This window comes from Talpa europaea (genome assembly GCF_964194135.1).
Source record: "Talpa europaea genome assembly, chromosome: 13".
Classification (NCBI taxonomy): Eukaryota; Metazoa; Chordata; class Mammalia; order Eulipotyphla; family Talpidae; genus Talpa; species Talpa europaea.
Window position 1 is genome coordinate 71045797 of NC_140080.1, and position 17206 is coordinate 71063002.

General features: G+C 40.1%; 1 protein-coding gene across 6 annotated transcripts in view; it reads left to right on the forward strand.

The window, feature by feature from the left end:
* Window positions 1–15032, forward strand: part of ELP2 (elongator acetyltransferase complex subunit 2) — a gene marked incomplete at both ends in the record, with an annotated part of 48279 nt that extends 33247 nt beyond the window's left edge. For all 6 annotated transcript variants that reach the window (XM_084252487.1, XM_084252490.1, XM_084252489.1 and 3 more), the window contains 5 exons: window positions 8338–8530; window positions 9891–10012; window positions 11637–11770; window positions 12642–12755; window positions 14876–15032. In XM_084252487.1, coding sequence (XP_084108613.1) covers window positions 8338–8530; window positions 9891–10012; window positions 11637–11770; window positions 12642–12755; window positions 14876–15032 — 720 coding nt within the window. The remainder of the gene's footprint in view (window positions 1–8337; window positions 8531–9890; window positions 10013–11636; window positions 11771–12641; window positions 12756–14875) is intronic.
* Between the last annotated feature and the right edge of the window lie 2174 nt (window positions 15033–17206).

The following is a 17206-nucleotide window of genomic DNA, read 5'->3' on the forward strand; positions in this document are numbered from 1 at the left end:
TTTTTACATCATGGTTCTTTTTTTTTTTAAAGATTTGTTTTATTTATACAAGAACCAGGGTACAGGCCAGATGTGCGGAAGGATCAGAGGATTCCCCAGAGACAGAGCGGGGAACAGAATAGGCAGACTGACGAAATACACTGCTGAGGGGAGCAGCGGGCAAGACAGGAGAGGTCTGCTTGTCATGTGGGTTGCCCCGAGGCCGGCAGGAATCGAACAGGCCGCTGCACTCAACCACCTGCGCCACCGGGGAGGCCCCCATTATTCTTTTTTTTTTTTTTTTTTTTTAAGATTTATTTCTTTATACAAGAACTGGGGTATAGGCCAGAGGTACGGGAGAGTGAGAGACTTCACCAGATACAGAGCAGGGAGCAGAACAGGCAGACAGACCAAAGACACTGCTGAGGGAAACAGCGAGAGAGGCAGGAGAGGTCTGCCGTGTCATGTGGGTTCCTCCCTAGCCGGCTGGGAATTGAACCCGCGCTGCAGAGGCTGCGGACAGCTTCACAGGGCGGCGCTCAACCTGCTGCGCCACTGGGGAGGCGCAGAAAATGATTTTCTTAATGATATTTCCAAAGAACTAGCATTTGGTTTTGTTAGCTTTCCTTGGTTGGTTTTGTTTCATTGTTTTTTTTTTCTTGTTTTTATTTTCTTCTACTTATTTAAGTTTCAGTTACTCTTCTGTTTCTAATTTATAAAGTTAAAGATCATTGATTTCAAATCTTTTTTTTAAATACAGGTTTTTAGGGCAAAAATTTCCCTAAGAGTTGCTTCTGAGGCATCTCACAAATTTTTTTTTTTTAAATAATAAATTTTATTTTTATATTCCCCCATACAATTGCAAACCCCCCATTCTGACCCCAATCCCTCCCCTCCCGCCCCCCACCCCCCAAAAAGTGTCTCTGGTTCATAGTTTTTTGTTGATTTTGATTTTCACTTTCTTATAGTTATTCATTTTCCTGGTCCCTTATTTCAGTTTTCTAGATTCCTGCTATGAGTGAGACCATCCGGTATTTTTCTTTTTCTTTTTGGCTTATTTCGCTGAGCATGAGCCCTTCCAGCGCCATCCATGTTGCTGCAAATTGCATATGTTTATCTTTTTTGAATGCTGAGTAATATTCCATGGTATATATGTACCACATCTTCTTGATCCAGTCATCTATTTTTGGGCATTTGGGCTGTTTCCAAAGCTTAGCTATTATAAATAGTGCTGCTATAAACATAGGGGCGCAGGTGTTCTTTGGAATTGATGTTTCTGTGTCCTTTGGGTAAATACCTAGGAGTGGAATTGCTGGATCATATGGAAGTTCTATGTTTAGTAGGTCCAGAAATCTCCACACAGCTCTCCATAGTGGTTGGACCAGTTTGCACTCCCACCAACAGTGTAGAAGAGTTCCTTTTTCTCCAAACCTCGCCAACATTTGCTGTTGCTAGTTTTTTAATATGTGCCATTCTCACTGGTGTAAGATGGTATCTCATGGTAGTTTTGATTTGCATTTCCCTGATTACAAATGATGTTGAACATTTTTTCATATGCCTGTTGGCCATTTGCATTTCCTCTTCAGAGAAGTTTCTTTTTAGCTCTTCTGCCCATTTTTTGACTGGATTATTTTCTTTGTTGTTGCTGAGTCTCATCAGCTCTTTGCAGATTTTTGTGATCAGTCCTTTATCATTAGTGTTGGGTGCAAAAATGTTCTCCCAGACGGTGGGGTTTCTCTTTGCTTTTGTTACTGTGTCTTTTGCTGTGCAGAAGCTCTTTAATTTGATGTAGTCCCAGCTGTTTATCTTTGCCTTCACTATCACTGTTTTGGGTGATGTGCTGTGAAGATGGCTTTGATGTGCATATCACGTAGTGTTTCGCCTATATTTCCTTCTATGTATTTTATGGTTTCAGGTTTTATGTCTAGTTCTTTAATCCATTTTGAGTTGATTTTTGTGTATGGTGTGAGGTAGTGGTCAAGCTTCCTTCTTTTGCATGTAGCAACCCAGTTTTCCCAGCACCATTTATTGAACAAACTTTCTTTGCTCCATTGCATAGTCTTTGCTCCTTTGTGAAAGATTAGTTGACCATAAATCTGTGGGTTTATTTCTGGATTTTCTATTCGATTCCATTGGTCTGTATGTCTGTTCTTGTTCCAATACCATGCAGTTTTGATGATTATGGCTTTGTAGTATAGTTTGAAGTCTGGGCGTGTGATGCCTCCATTTCCTTCTTTTTTTTTTCAGGAGAGCTTTGGCTGTTCGGGTTTTTTTGTGATTCCATATGAATTTCATCAATAATTGTTCTATTTCTTTGAAGAATGACATTGAAATTTTGATTGGAATAGCATTGAATCTGTATATTGCTTTTGGTAGGATGGCCATTTTAATAATGTTTATTCTTCCAATCCATGAGCAGGGGATGTCTTTCCATTTCTTTGTGTCTTCTTCTATTTCTTTTAACAGTGTTTTATAGTTTTCTTTGTATAGGTCCTTTACCTCTTTTGTTAGATTTATTCCCAAATATTTGATTTTTTTTTGTTTTGATACTAAAAGGGATGTTTTTTTTATTTCTTCTTCAGATTTATTGTTTGTGTATGGGAAGGCTACTGACTTTTGTGTGTTGATTTTGTATCCTGCCACTTTACTGAACTGATTGATGAGTTGAATTAGTTTTTCTGTGGAGTTTTTAGGGTTCTCTATGTATATTATCATATCATCTGCAAATAGTGATAGTTTGACTTCTTCTTTTCCTATTTGGATTCCTTGGATGTCTTTCTCTTGTCTTATTGCTCTGGCTAGGACTTCCAGTATTATGTTGAAAAGCAGTGGTGAGAGTGGACATCCTTGTCTTGTTCCAGATCTTAATGGAATTGCTTTCAGCTTTTCACCATTGAGAATGATACTGGCTGTTGGCTTGTCATAGATGGCCTTTATGATGTTGAGGTATGTTCCTTGTATCCCAAGAATTTCAAGGGCTTTTATCATGAATGGGTGTTGCACTTTGTCGAAAGCTTTCTCAGCATCTATTGATATTATCATATGGTTTTTATATTTCTTTTTGTTGATGTGTTGGATAACGTTGATTGATTTTCGGATGTTAAACCATCCTTGTGTCCCTGGAATGAATCCTACTTGGTCGTGGTGAATTATCTTATGGATACATTGTTGGATTCTGATAGCTAAAATTTTATTGAGGATTTTTGCATCAGTGTTCATTAGGGAGATTGGCCTGTAGTTTTCTTTTTTTGTGTTGTCCTTATTCGGTTTTGGTATTAGTGTAATGTTGGCTTCATAGAACGTGTTTGGTATTGTCCCTTCCTTCTCAATTTTTTGGAAGAGTTTGTGAAGGATAGGCACTAATTCGTCTCTGAATCTTTGGTAGAATTCATTTGTAAATCCACCAGATCCTGGGCTTTTGTTTTTGGGGAGGTTTTTGATTACCATTTCAATTTTGCTAATTGTAATTGGTCTGTTTAGGTGTTCTATTTCTTCTTCTTTTTTTAAGATTTATTTATTTATTTATACAAGCACTGGGTACAGTCAGAAGCACAGGAGGGTGAGAGAATTCACCAGAGTCAGAGCGGGGAGCAGAACAGGCAGAAGGACCGAAGTACACTGCTGAGGGGAGCAGCGGGCAGCAGGAGAGGTCTGCGCGCCATGTGGGACCCTCCTCCGGTGGCCCGGGAGCAGCCGGGGATCGAACCAGCACTGCAGAGGCTGCGGGCAGCTTCACAACCCAGCACTCAACCGCTGTGCCACGGGGGAGGCCCTCTATTTCTTCTTTATCTAGCTTTGGGTGATTGTAGAGTTGTAGGAATTTGTCCATCTCCTCTAGATTGTTGAACTTGTTTCCATATAACTGTTCATAGTAGTTTCTGATTATTCTTTTGATTTCTGCTGTGTCCGTTGTGATTTCTCCTCTTTCATTTGTGATCCTGTTTATTTGTGCTTTCTCCCTTTTTTCCTTTGTGAGCCTGGCTAGGGGTTTGTCTATTTTATTGATTTTTTCAAAGAACCAGCTCTTGGTTTCATTGATCTTTTGGATAGTTTTTTTAGTTTCAATTTCATTTATTTCTGCTTTGGTTTTTATTATTTCTTTTCTTCTATTGGTTTTGGGGTTTTTTTGTTGTTCTTTTTCTAGATCTCTGAGCTTCGAGATTAGGTTGTTTCTTTGAGTTCTTTCTTGTTTTTTGATGTGAGCTTCTATTGCTATATATTTTCCTCTTATTACTGCTTTTGCTGCATCCCATACATGTAGGATATTGGTGTCCTCCTTGTCATTCAATTCAAAGAATTTTTTAATTTCTTCTTTGATCTCCTCGTTAGTCCAGTGGTCTTCCAGTAGTGTGGTTTTTAATCTCCACGAGGTAGGAAATTTCCTTGCCTTCTTTTTATGGTTTATTTCTAGTTTGATGCCTTCATGGTCAGAAAAGATGGTTGGTATGATTTCAATCTTGGTGTATCTGTTGATGTTTGTCTTGTGCCCCAGTATGTGATCGATCCTGGAGAATGATCCATGTGCGTTTGAGAAAAATGTGTACTCTGTTTTTTTTTTGGGTTTAGTGTTCTATAGATGTCTGTTAAGCCCAAATGCTCTAGGTCCTTATTTAGAGCTTTAGTTTCTTTACTTATTTTTTGTCTTGTTGATCTATCCATTGTTGATAGTGGTGTGTTGAAGTCTCCCACTACGTATGTGTTTTCTCTTCTGTCTGTTTTCAGAGAGGACAACAGTTGTCTGATATATTTTGGTGCTCCTTCGTTGGGTGAGTATATGTTAATGAGTGTTATTTCTTCTTGAAGTATTGTCCCCTTGATCATAATGTAGTGACCATTGGGGTCTCTTTTTATTTTTTTGAGTTTGAAGTCTGTTTTATCTGATATAAGTATAGCTGTTCCTGCTTTCTTTTTTGGTCCATTCGCTTGTAGGATTGTTTTCCATCCTTTAACTTTGAGCCTATTTTTATCTTTTGTAGCTAAATGTGTTTCCTGGAGACAGCAAAAAGGTTGGGTTTTGTTTCTTAATCCAGGCTGCAACTCTGTGTCTTTTTATTGAAGAGTTTAGTCCATTTACATTTAGAGTTAATATTGATATGTTAGCATCTGTATTTGCCATTGTGTTTGTCTTTCCTTTGATTTTATTTATTTATTCTTTTAATGACTTTTTTTTTTTTTTTTTTTTTTGGTCTTCTTTCGTTGTTATTCGTCCCTCTGAGGTTCTGGCTTTAGGATTCCTTGTAGTATTTTTTGGAGTGGGGGTTTAGTCGTAATGAAATTGCGGAGTTTCTGTTTGTCTGGGAAGGTCCTTATTCTTTCTTCATAGAGGAAGGAGAGCTTTGCGGGATAGAGTATTCTTGGTTGGCATCTGTTTTCTTGGAGTCTGTTGACTATGTCCCTCCACTCTCTCCTTGCCCGTAGTGTTTCTTCGGAGAAGTCTGATGTCAGCCTGATTGGTTTTCCTTTGAATGTTATCTGTTTCTTCCCTCTTGCCAGCTTCATTATTTTTTCCTTGTCCTGGATTCTTGGGAGCTTTACTATTATGTGTCTTGCTGTATTTTTCCTTTCGTCGTGGAAGTTTGGTGTTCTTCTTGCTTCTTGTATATCAATTTTAAGCTCCTTCTTCGCATTTGGGAAGTTCTCTTCAATTATCTCCTGAAATATTTTCTCTGTTCCTACATCTCTCTCCTCTCCTTCTGTAATTCCTGTAACTCTTATATATCCTTTCCTCATGGAGTCAGATAGTTCCCGAAGTCTTTCTTCGTTCTTTTTCCTTCGTACTTCTCTTTCCATTTCTGTTTTGGTTCTTTTTATTTCTGTGTCTTCAAGAGTACTTATTCGTTCTTCCATTTCATCTATTCTGCTTTTATTGCTTTTCCCAGAGTTCTTCAGTTCCTCCATTAATTCTTTGATCTCCTGCATTTCTTTTACTTCCCTCTTTAGGGACTCAATTTCATTCTTCTGACCATTATTTTCCCACTTTAGGGACTCAATTTCCTTCTTCTGATCATTGTTTTCCTTTATGACTTCTGTCACTTTTTTAATCATGGCAATTTTAAATTCTCTTTCTGGAAGGCTCAGAAGTTCTTTCAAGTTACTGTCGTTGCAACTGGAGGGTGGTTTTCTTTTTGTGGTGTGCTTCTTTCCTGAGGAGTTGTTAGGTTGCGTGTGGTTCTTCTACTCCCTACTGTCTGTTTTCTAATTTGTCGTATGCATTGGGACACTGTGTTGCTCAGACTGGCCGGCATCTTGGGTGAACTTCTCCGCTCCCCTCTGGCTCCTCCAGGAGCCATCTCTGGCTTCTGGGGGCGCTTTCTGCTGGTTTTAGGCAGTCTTTACTGAAGAAATGTCCCTGATCTAAAATGGCGAAGCGGGATGCAGTCCCTGTGCATCCGGTCTCAGGCACACTCTTCTTTGCGTCCGGTGTGCCCCGGACGTGGGTGCCTTCTCCCTCTGTGGGCTCAGACTGCTGGTTGGAAGGGGCCTGGCGTGGGCTAACTTCCCAGCTGGCCACTGGGTCCTCCAGAAGCCTTCTGCCCTTTTCAAGAAGTCTTTTCTTAAGAAATTTTCCTATTCTATGGGGTGTTAGTGACTTTTTTTTCTGGTCGCTATGTGGCGCCAGAGATCTCTCCTATTGTCCTTGGGGGGCACTTTTCGACCCCCACCCCCCCCCCCCCGTGGGACAGGGAACAGAGCGGGAATGGTAGGGTAAACCTCAACGGCTTTGGGGTGCTGTGTCTGCCTTGTGCCCCACCGTCGTGGAGAACCCACGCCCCAAATTTCATGCCCCGGGTCTCTGTTCCAAAGCCCTCAGGTCCAGGATGCGGGCTGTAGCCCAGTTCATTGGCGCGGGAATGGTGCCTTTTGCACCCCGCTCCCGTGCCTGGGCGCCTGGTTCCTGCTTACTCAGTGGGGGACTTTCACCTCAGTGAGGGCCTCTGCGGGTCTCCCCGCAAGCCTAGGTCGCAGGCGCGGGGACCTGGGCAGCCGCGATCCAGATCCGTGTTTGCTTTTCAAGCGCGCCAAGCGCTCCGCTTTTCCGCACAAGCTTACGGGCCGGCCCGGGGATGTGTGCAGGTCTCCTCCAGAGTCTCTTTGTTCTTCTCTAATGGCGCCCGGAGCCTTTTGCTCACCGCCCGCGGCGAATCCTGCAGGGTTCTCCACAGCTCCCGGTCACGGGGTGTGGTGGCTGCAATAGTTCCTTTCCACTCACAGTCCCGCTTGCTGCGTCGTTTGTTCTTGTTGGTCGTTTTAGTTTGTTTTTTCCTCCTCTCTGCCGGTCCTCTGTGGGCGGGGGAGGAGAGCAGGGTTCTGCGCTCTCCTCCCTTCTAGTCCTCTTTTATGGCAACTTTCTTCTTCGGGTAGTTTGCTGGAGTCACCCGTTTATCTTCCCTGTCCCAGTTCTCACCGGAACCTGCCGCTTTTCCTCCCTATTAACTTTTTTTAATGGGAGATCTTACTCTCAGCGTCTCCTCGCCGCCAAGTTGCCCATCTCACAAATTTTGATGTGCTGTGTTTTCATTTTCATTCAATTAAATTAAAAAAACCTCCTAATTTCCCTTCTGTTTTTAACCTATGGGTTATTTCAAAATCTGTTATTTAGTTTTGACTTTCATTGGCCCAGATGAGAAGTCTGCTGTAATTTTTCTTCTTTCTTCAGTAACTGGTTATTTCCCTCCAGCTGCGACTATCTACCATTGTTTTTAAGCTATTTGACTATTGGGATTCATTTCTTCAAGTCTCTTGTGCTTGTCTTTTTTTTTTTTTAAACTTCTTGCATCTGTAGGTTTATTGTTTTCATTAAATTTGGAGATTTTTCAGCTTCTGTCTTTGAAAATATTCTTTTCTTATCCTTTTGGGGACGTTAATTAAACCTATATCTAGTGTTTGAAGTCAAAGAATGCAGTGGTTTCTTTAGTTTTTTCTACTCTGTGGTTCATTTTGTCTCAGGGATTAATGTTCTTTGTTGCCAGATAACTACCATTTTGGAGTGTTATTATTTGATGTATTTTGTCTGTCTTTTTAGTGTTTTCAGGCAAGAGAGTAAGTATTGCTCCTGTTATTCCATATTGGCCAGAAGTAAAAGTGTCTAACTTATTAATTACATAATACACAAATGTATTCTTCTTGTCAAATATTGAAACACGATGATTGCAGTGTCAGTTTCTTCTTTCCCGCTGATACTTATTTGTAGTCTTTCTCTCCTCAGAGATTGTACCTCTTTGTAGACTTTATCTCCTCAAAATCTTTTTTGTATGCACAAAAATACATAACATATACCTGTAGAAGCAATATATTATTTTGAAAAGATGTTTTGTTTTTAGTTTATTTTTACTTAAATTGCTTCATCTCTGTCTACAGGCAGCAAAGAAAGAGCATGCAGCTATCATTCTTTGGAATACTGCTTCTTGGAAACAGGTGCAGAATTTAGTTTTCCACAGCTTGACCGTGACACAGATGGCCTTCTCTCCTAATGACAAGTTTTTGCTAGCTGTTTCCAGAGATCGAACCTGGTCACTGTGGAAAAGACAGGATACACTCTCTCCCGAGTTAGGTAAAACAGCTTGTTATTGGGAAGATTATTAGTGAAATAGTTAACATCCCTTTAATCCTTGTTGAGCAACTACTGGGTTAATAGAAGTAGAAATGATAACAGAATGAAGGGTAGAGTGTCATGGTTGTGAAGTTTTTTAAAATTCTGTGATAGTGAGGAAGACTCAACCTCTTAAATACAGGTGATCTTTGGGTTGACTTGGTAATTATGTAGTCAGAATGGCATTGTTCATAGGCTTCATTAAGGAAACATAAAGATACAGATGTAGAAATTTTATTTTGTGGATAGTTACAGAATGTCACCATAAACTAAATTGATGGCATATTCTGGACCAGGATTTTCTGGACAGAAATAATGCGTATACAATTGAATTATGAAAACTTAGAGGGACCATTCATTATCTTTTATCTTTTTCCTGCCCTACCCTATAACTTTGATAATTGGGAAGGGTTTTTTGGCATCCATCTCTGAATAACATGACCCCCAAGCAAGCTACTAACCCACCTACCTGCATTCTGCTCTAAGCCTGGCAAAAATTGAAAAGAAAAAAGAACAAAAGGTTTGTGTTGTTGTAGCAGTGACCTAGTCTGATCCCGCCCACCCCCCCCTTTTTTTAACAATTGAGGTACAATCTACATATAATAGGACTTAGTTTCATAATGTCTCCCACTTTCTTTAGTGGATGTAATCTAGATTACTTAAAGTATGTTTGGATTGTTTAATCCTGTTTTTAATTTTCCTTCTGATATAACCTGCATGCAATTTGATCTGTGGTATTTCTAGTTTCTTGTATTTTAGAGAATACTGAGGACAATGACACATACAGAGCATATGCATTAGAACAGACTGTTTGCTTTTGCATCTCTAGTGATTTCTTAACATGTAACTTTTTAGTTAAAGTGATAATAAGAGGGTATCCATTAATTAGTGGTATCCTTAAGGATTATGTTAAATCTTACAAGAAAAAAAGGTGTTTTGTTTTTTTAATATTATTTAAGAGTGCTGAAGCCTATTTTCCATAGTTAACTATGGAATTTGGCTACTTACTAAGGTTCAATTGCTTCAGCTTCTTCCATAGTCATAAAGTGAACCTGCAGTTAAGTGCCTGGAAGAAGTTTGTCATCAGTCACTAGAAAGTATTTCGTCTGTATAAAAGTGTTCCATACTAGAAAAATAACTACATGCCCACAGCCTTCTGGTGAGGAATCAAGTGCCTGGCCTTGCTGGGTCTACTATAAACAAAATTCAGCATATGTAAATTGAATACTAAGTCATTTGATATATATGGCATTTAAATAAAGCTTTCTAAGAAGTCATCACCAGCTCTCTCTGTGAGTAGTACATAATGTGTTTCTTTCAGACCCAATTTTCAGCCTCTTCGCCTTCACCAACAAAATCACTGCTGTGCACAGTCGAATAATTTGGTCTTGTGATTGGAGTCCTGATAGCAAGTATTTCTTCACAGGGAGTCGGGACAAAAAGGTAATTTTTTTAACTTAATGTTTTTTCAAACATAAAATAATATATTTTTCCAGGTATGTTTAGATAAAAAGCACATAATTATACCTTTCTGATACAATTTTAAAAGTCAATTTACATATTCCCTTTTGTGTTTTTAATATGCTTACACAAAATAGACTTTTCTGATCTGGTTAATTCTATAAATATATTTCTCTGAAATTTCAAATCTGAAAAGAATGTCCATTAGATCATCCCAGAGGAAAAAAGGAGTAAATGAGATGAATCAAGACTAAGAAACTAAGAGAGCAGGAGGGGGAAAATACGTTCTGCTTTTCTTTTTCATGCTTTTATGAATTTAAACTTTTCTCTTTAATGAATAGAGAAGCTATTTCCATTTCTTTGTAGGCGGTCACACCCCCTTGAGCTTCAGTGGTGGGAGCAGGGTGGGTTTTTTCCCCAAACTTTGAGGAAAAAAAACTAGTTAGCAAGTAGTAGGTTCTTAGCCATGACCCTTGGTCTCTAGGACATGTTCTCCTGACCTCTGGTCTTTACTTTGTTTCCATCTTTAAATTGTCCTTTCCTTTTTCTGCAGTCCCTATAGAAAAACAGTGAGGGAGGCAGGTGAATATCTCCTCTCTTGCCCTCTCCAGTTGTAGTCATGTTACAAACCACCAAGGAGAAGGTTGATAAGGGCATATAGTCACTCAATGAAACACCAAAACATCAGCCTCCACAACACACTCAGGTTGTTGCTGTTCATTTTCCCTCTGGCATATATTTGCTTATGCTCTGCTAGCTGCTGGAAAAGCAGGCTGTTTCTGCCATTAACTACAGAATTAGCAATTCGCATGGATACATCAAAACTGAAAAACATCATCTGCTGCCCATTCTTAGAAATATACTTCTACTTGCTTCCAAGCAAGAGTCTTCTATTTGGAATCTTGCTTTATACCTGCATTTTGTCCTCTTTATTTCCTTCTCCATTTCTTTGTAGGCAGTCACACCCCCTTGAGGCATGAGCTTCCAAGTTCGTCAGTGTCTCATGAGGAGTATCATCAAGGTTACGTCCTGACAGATAGGATAGAAGATCCAGGGACTTGATTAGTACTCATACATGTTGTGTGGAAATTTCTCAGGGGGGAACGTGAGCCCCTCAGTGTGGACATGATCCATGAATTCATTGGTGTAAAGAGTATGATAGTAAAGAAAAAAAAAAAAGTATGATAGACACCCTTCTGGTATCTGGGCAGAGGAAGACCATCTTTATTTGCTTTTGTTTCAACTTCTTTTGTTTCTTAATTGAAGTAACACTGACTTACATAACTGTGTATGATTCATGGAAGTAGATTCATACCCTCAGATACATGTTATCACACCACCCCCACCCTCCAGCACCCATTTGAGAAAGGCTGTCTTTGGACCAACACATTTAGGTGGATGAGGTCTCAGTTACTTGTATCTGCTACATTCTGACTTCTCTGTGATGCTTGAAATTCTCTAAAGTCCTTGAACATTATACACAAATATAAATGCTTTTTTTTTTAAGTAATAGAACAAATATTTTGTATAATCTGTGCCATTGAAACTCTAATGCTGCTAGAAACCTTGCAAAAAGAAGTCTTACAGAGCTTGATCTAACTCTTAGGTGGTTGCCTGGGGTGAGTGTGATGCTAGCGATGACTCCATCGAACACAGCATCGGGCCCTGTTCCTCTATCCTGGACGTGGGTGGGGCTGTGACAGCCGTCAGCGTCTGCCCGGTGCTTAACCTCTCCCAACGGTTAGTTCTGTATGTTCTCTAAGAAGGGCACTTGGTTTCCAATGTGTAACCCTCTTACACTTTTCATGCATAAAGCTCCTCTTAGCTTCTGAGTTGGAATTCTTTTCATAATGCTTGGGTTTCTCATAAGAATTTTTTTCTACATTTATTGTTAACTGTTGTAATTTGGGGTACCCCCATCGGGTATAACCACCATAATGCACCCACCATCATCTCACCCATATTCACCACCATAGACCATTGTGCTTCCTTTTCTCTTTGTCATTTCTCCTCCCCATGTTCTCCCCCCTTGGTGCTACAGTTCTGTAGTCAGCTATCAAAGTTAGCTTTTGAGCTTATCTTTATCTGACTATTAATTTACTTACTTTATAGTCTACATGTGAGTGACACCATCTGGTATTTATCCCTCTCCTTCTGGCTTATTTCATGTAGCATTATCCTTTTAAGCTTAGCACTCACAAAAGGTAAACTCATACCATTTGCAGCAACATGGATGGAGCCCGAAAGAATTTTTAAATTGATAGAACTCAATATTATTAATAGTGGTGAAAGAGAGACTGATCAAAGGTTCTTTTTTCACTAAATTCAGGACTGTGTTACTTTCTCTGTACTGAGTGTCTCTAGTAGAATCAGGGTCATAGTAGCCAGCTGGGAAAACAGTGGTTCGTGGGTTTTGCCAGCAGGAGACAGGCATAAACCTTGTACCCTCTCTAGAGTGGGGGCTCCTTAAGGGCATGGTGTCTTCTGGGCTGGCACCTTGAAACCCTGCCAGTGACAGTTGGGAATACAATGAAGAACTGCTTTAGAGAGATGATAGAGATATAATTTCATTCTCAATTAATCATTGTCTTCCCTACTCCCTTAAAAACAGATATATTCTGGCAATAGGATTAGAGTGTGGAAAGATTTGTTTATACACCTGGAAAAAGACTGATCAAATTCCAGAAGTAAATGACTGGACCCACTGTGTAGAGACAAGTCAAAGGTATTTTCTTCCTGTTTTTGCTTCCACTACATAAGATAGAAATCATGGAATCTTTAGTGACAAATTTTATGTCATATTTGCATGGAGTCAGACACAAATCTCTATTCAGTATGTTTGCTAAGTGGTATCTCTATGTACTGTTAGTCTGTTGAAATTGATGTTGTTACTATATTGCACTTGTTTTTTAAGTTTGCTTGTTAGTGTAATAATTTTTTTATAGCTCCCATATTTGAGATAAAGGTAATTTTCATAAAGATTTTTTTTTAAAGATTTATTCTATTTTTATGCATACAAGAACTGGGGTACAGGCCAGAGGTGAGGGGGGTGAGAGGATTCACCAGAGACAGAGTCAGGAACAGAACAGGCAGACTGACTGAAATACACTGCTGAGGGGAGCAGCGGACGAGTTAGGAGAGGTCTGCTGCACCATGTGGGTTGCTCCCTGGCTGGGGATCAAACTCATGCTGCAGTGGCTGCAGTTAGCTTCATAGGTTGCGTCTTAACCCCATGTACCACCAGGGAGGCCCAAAGATGGATTTTAAAATATGACTATGGCAGATTAATGAAACTTGATTCAAAATGTTGGTGATTTTTTGAACATTATAGATGTGTTTGGAAGCTATATCTTATGTTTGAACACTTCAACTTAGATCCTGTAATGGGGCAGAAACTCTTGTGTGCCCCTCAAAGTCCCATGAATGACTTTGCAAATATAGTTAGTACTATCTGGACCTCAATACCTGGACTTGGGCTTTTGTCACCTGCGCAGGCTTAGAGCACTGCAGTTTACAGCTTCCTTGCCACCCCCACCCACCTTGGCAACAGGGATCATTTTTTAATCCTTTTTTTAAAGTCATTTTATTCTTTAAAAATGCCTAAAATTTCAAAAAGTCATCAGTACCATTCCATGTCAGATTTTCTTAGGCCCCTTCAACCTTCATATATATATATATATATCCAAATTCAGAATATAATTTCAGATACAACTCCAAACTACAATGTCATGGCTTGATAGAAAGAGATTTGTGAACACATACTTTAGAAAATATTTCATCCAGGAGAGCTAGTTTCCTTATCAGAAAAATACATTAATCACAGTTTTGTTTTATTTGTTAAAATGAGATCTGCCTTTATTATTGCTACCCTCATGGCTTCTCTCCTGCCTCTCTGCTGCTGGGTTTAGCACTTGAAATAGTTCATGCTGTTGGCTTACTAAAGAGGGAAGTACTCCATCCAGTGAAATCCAGGCACTTGAAATTGTCTCTCTGCCTGGGCTCCTCTTCCTTCGTTTTTCTTTTTTCTATCTTGCCTGCTCCTGGTGCTTGCTCTGCATGTAACTGGTACCCTCATGGCTCAAATGTGGGACACTAGGAGGAGCCATTCATCTCACAGGGATGTTAAAAGAATAAAATAATATAAAAGATGTCACAAAGTTGCAATTCTTAAAAAAGGAAAAGCATTTAGTAGTGTCGGCTAAAAGACGGATTTATTTATTTATTTATTTTAAAGATTTATTTTTATACAAGAACTGGGGTACAGGCCAGAGGCGTGGGGAGGGTGAGAGCATTCACCAGAGACAGAGCAAGGAGCAGAACAGGCAGATGACCGAAATATACTGCTGACGGAGCAGCGGGCGCGACAGGAGAGGTCTGCCCACATCATGTGGGAATCTCCCTGGACGGCCAGGAATCAAACTGGCGCTGCAAAGGCTGCAGACAGCTTCACAGAGCTGCGCTCACAGCGCTGCGCTCAACCCAATGTGCCACCCGGAGGCCCTAAAGGACTGATTTTAATAGCCATTTCATGAATACCTGATCATTAAGACAGTGTTTGACAGGATATTATTAATTACTGTTTTTGGAGATGTTCTTGTCAGTAAGTAAGATACTTAGTGTGGTAATTCTAAGTAAAGAGAGTAAGATATTTTCAAGGTTGAAATAAACTGCTAAAATATTAGTGATGGTATTGAAAAACTTGAACATTTTGTTTTTCAGGTGTTGACTTCCATTTATGTTTATACCAATATGAGCATCCTAATTAATATGTAGGTGACGATCTAGTAAAAATATTTTGTCATCATAGCATACATTCATTTCATGATTTCTCTATCTTTGTTTTAGCCAAAGTCATACACTGGCTATCAAAAAATTATGCTGGAAGAATTGTAAAGGAAAAACTGAACAGGATGAAGGTGAAGGTGCTGAATGGTTACACTTTGCAAGTTGTGGTGAAGATCATACTGTGAAGATACACAAAGTTAACAGATGTGCACTCTAGTGGACTTAAAATAACTACAAGCATGTAATCATTGGTGGTCCTAAAATATTTATCATGTAAATAGATAACCTTTCTTTACCTCATACCTCGTTATCTCATTGAGTTTCATTTATGAATCCTGTAGCAGAGGTCCTTGTGTGGATCACACATCCTTTGAAATATGATGAAAAGTACAGATTGTTTTCTCAAAACCTCACATCCTTAAAACCTTACCCATGCTTTCAGGGATTCACTCCTGCATCCATGTCCCTGATTTAAGAACTGCTGTTCTTTTTCATAACTGAATTTGCCCAATTTTGTGTTGTTCTGGGCCTTTTCATATGCCGCTCTTTGGACATTTCATAATTTATTACCATCTTCAGAGGGAAGACATGAAAAATAAAGAGATAAAATTTACATTATGCAATTTTTATTTTAACAGCTCTGGTAAATAAATAGACCACACAAATGGGTCTTTTGACCCTTTTTTCCCAGAACGCAGCAAACATTCTAGGAATTTGGCAAGTGGATTGAGTTTGAACTTGTTCTTTATTCTTTAAAAGTATGGAAATTCTTTTAGGGCTTGACTGAAAGTATTATAACCTGACATTTTAAACCTACAGGTGATGGGGCTGAAGAGTGAAGTTTGGAATCATATGAATGTATATTAAGTCATAGAAACGAATCAGGGTAAAGTCTCTCCTCCAGGGAGAATGAGTAGGGAAGCAGAGGAAAGAAGTAGGTGCTGGAAATAGAATGTTGGGTGGGCTGGCTGTGGTTTGGGAGATGGGCCAGGAGAGTTGGGAGCTCGGGATTTGAGTGGAAAGAGGTTAATAGAGGGCGTGGGAGGCTCTGTGAGGACTGATATGAGAGTGTCCCACCCACCCTCTCAATCCTGTGGTCTGCAGAATTTGTTTTGTTTTGTTTTGAATATTACGGGTATAATGGAGCCTTGTTCCCAGCCACATTGTTGATTCTGAGCTGCCCTTTTAGCTTCCATTCACAGTAAAGGGCTCCCATCACTATATGGGTGGGAACTTCCTGGGATTCCTGATCATTCTTTCCACTGCTCTCGAGTTTTTATCAGAGCTGCTTTTCTGCCAGACTTTGGAGAGAAAGCTGCTCCATAGCTGTCTCTTGCAGGCCCGCTTCTGATTTTACTTGTCTAGCAGGAAATACTATTAATTTCATTATCCAAACCTCCTCTGAAGTACCATCCCCCATCACAACAACTTGGCAGGAAATTTGATCTACCATGATTGCAGTCCTCAGCTACCCACGCCTCTTGAGAGGCACTCAGTCAGCTTTAGCCATGAGTGAATGAACGGAAGAATGCATGAATGACTGTCTTACATACAAAGGAGGATCTTGCAAAAAGCCCACTGCCAGGGCACATAGTGTCCCAAATAGGAACCCAGGCTCAGGAGCTGGACAAAGGACATAATCTTAATAAGGAGGCATTATAAGTACAGAACAGCTGTCTCCTCTGTGCTCAGTCTGACCCGTTAGCAGCTTTTCTATGATTCTCAGGTGAAAGGGCTGAAGTAGGCTGAAGAGCTGTTTCCCTACAAAGTGGGAAAGGGTGCAGAAGCTGGCTGCCTGGGACCTCAGCTTGGACCAACTCATGATCCTCTGAGGTCTCAGGGCCAGCAGCTGGAAGAGGTAGGATCAGGTAGTGGCAGTGGTAATGGTACAGACAGTGGTGGGGCTGGAAGTTCTGCTTCAGGCAGGATGAGAGCAATCCAGCAATTTCTGAGGCTCAGGAAATCTTGGTGCAATGCACTTAAGGGTGCCAGTTAGAAGGGAGGCTTGCGGTTTTCCCACATACTCCACTACTGTCCCTTCAGAGGCTCATTGCTATGGTCCAAGCCAAAGACTTCCTCCTTTGTGGTGCCTTTCCTGGACACTGGTTGACAGGGTAACCAGCAGCATTTACTTGCCCTCTCTTCTGTAATTCTACACCTGCATCTTTGAAGGAGTGGCCAACTACCCAGCCCCCATCACCTTGTGTCACTTCCCTATTTGGCTGTAGGCACAATACTGTGACATCCTCTTGAGCATACAGTGCCCTGGGCATCGCTAGGACTTAAATTTATTTACTGACTTGGTAGAGCAGTGATTTTTAATAAACCATTAAGAGATCTGCACTGTATATCAAAGGACACAGTGAAAAAAAATCTACAAAATGCAAGAAA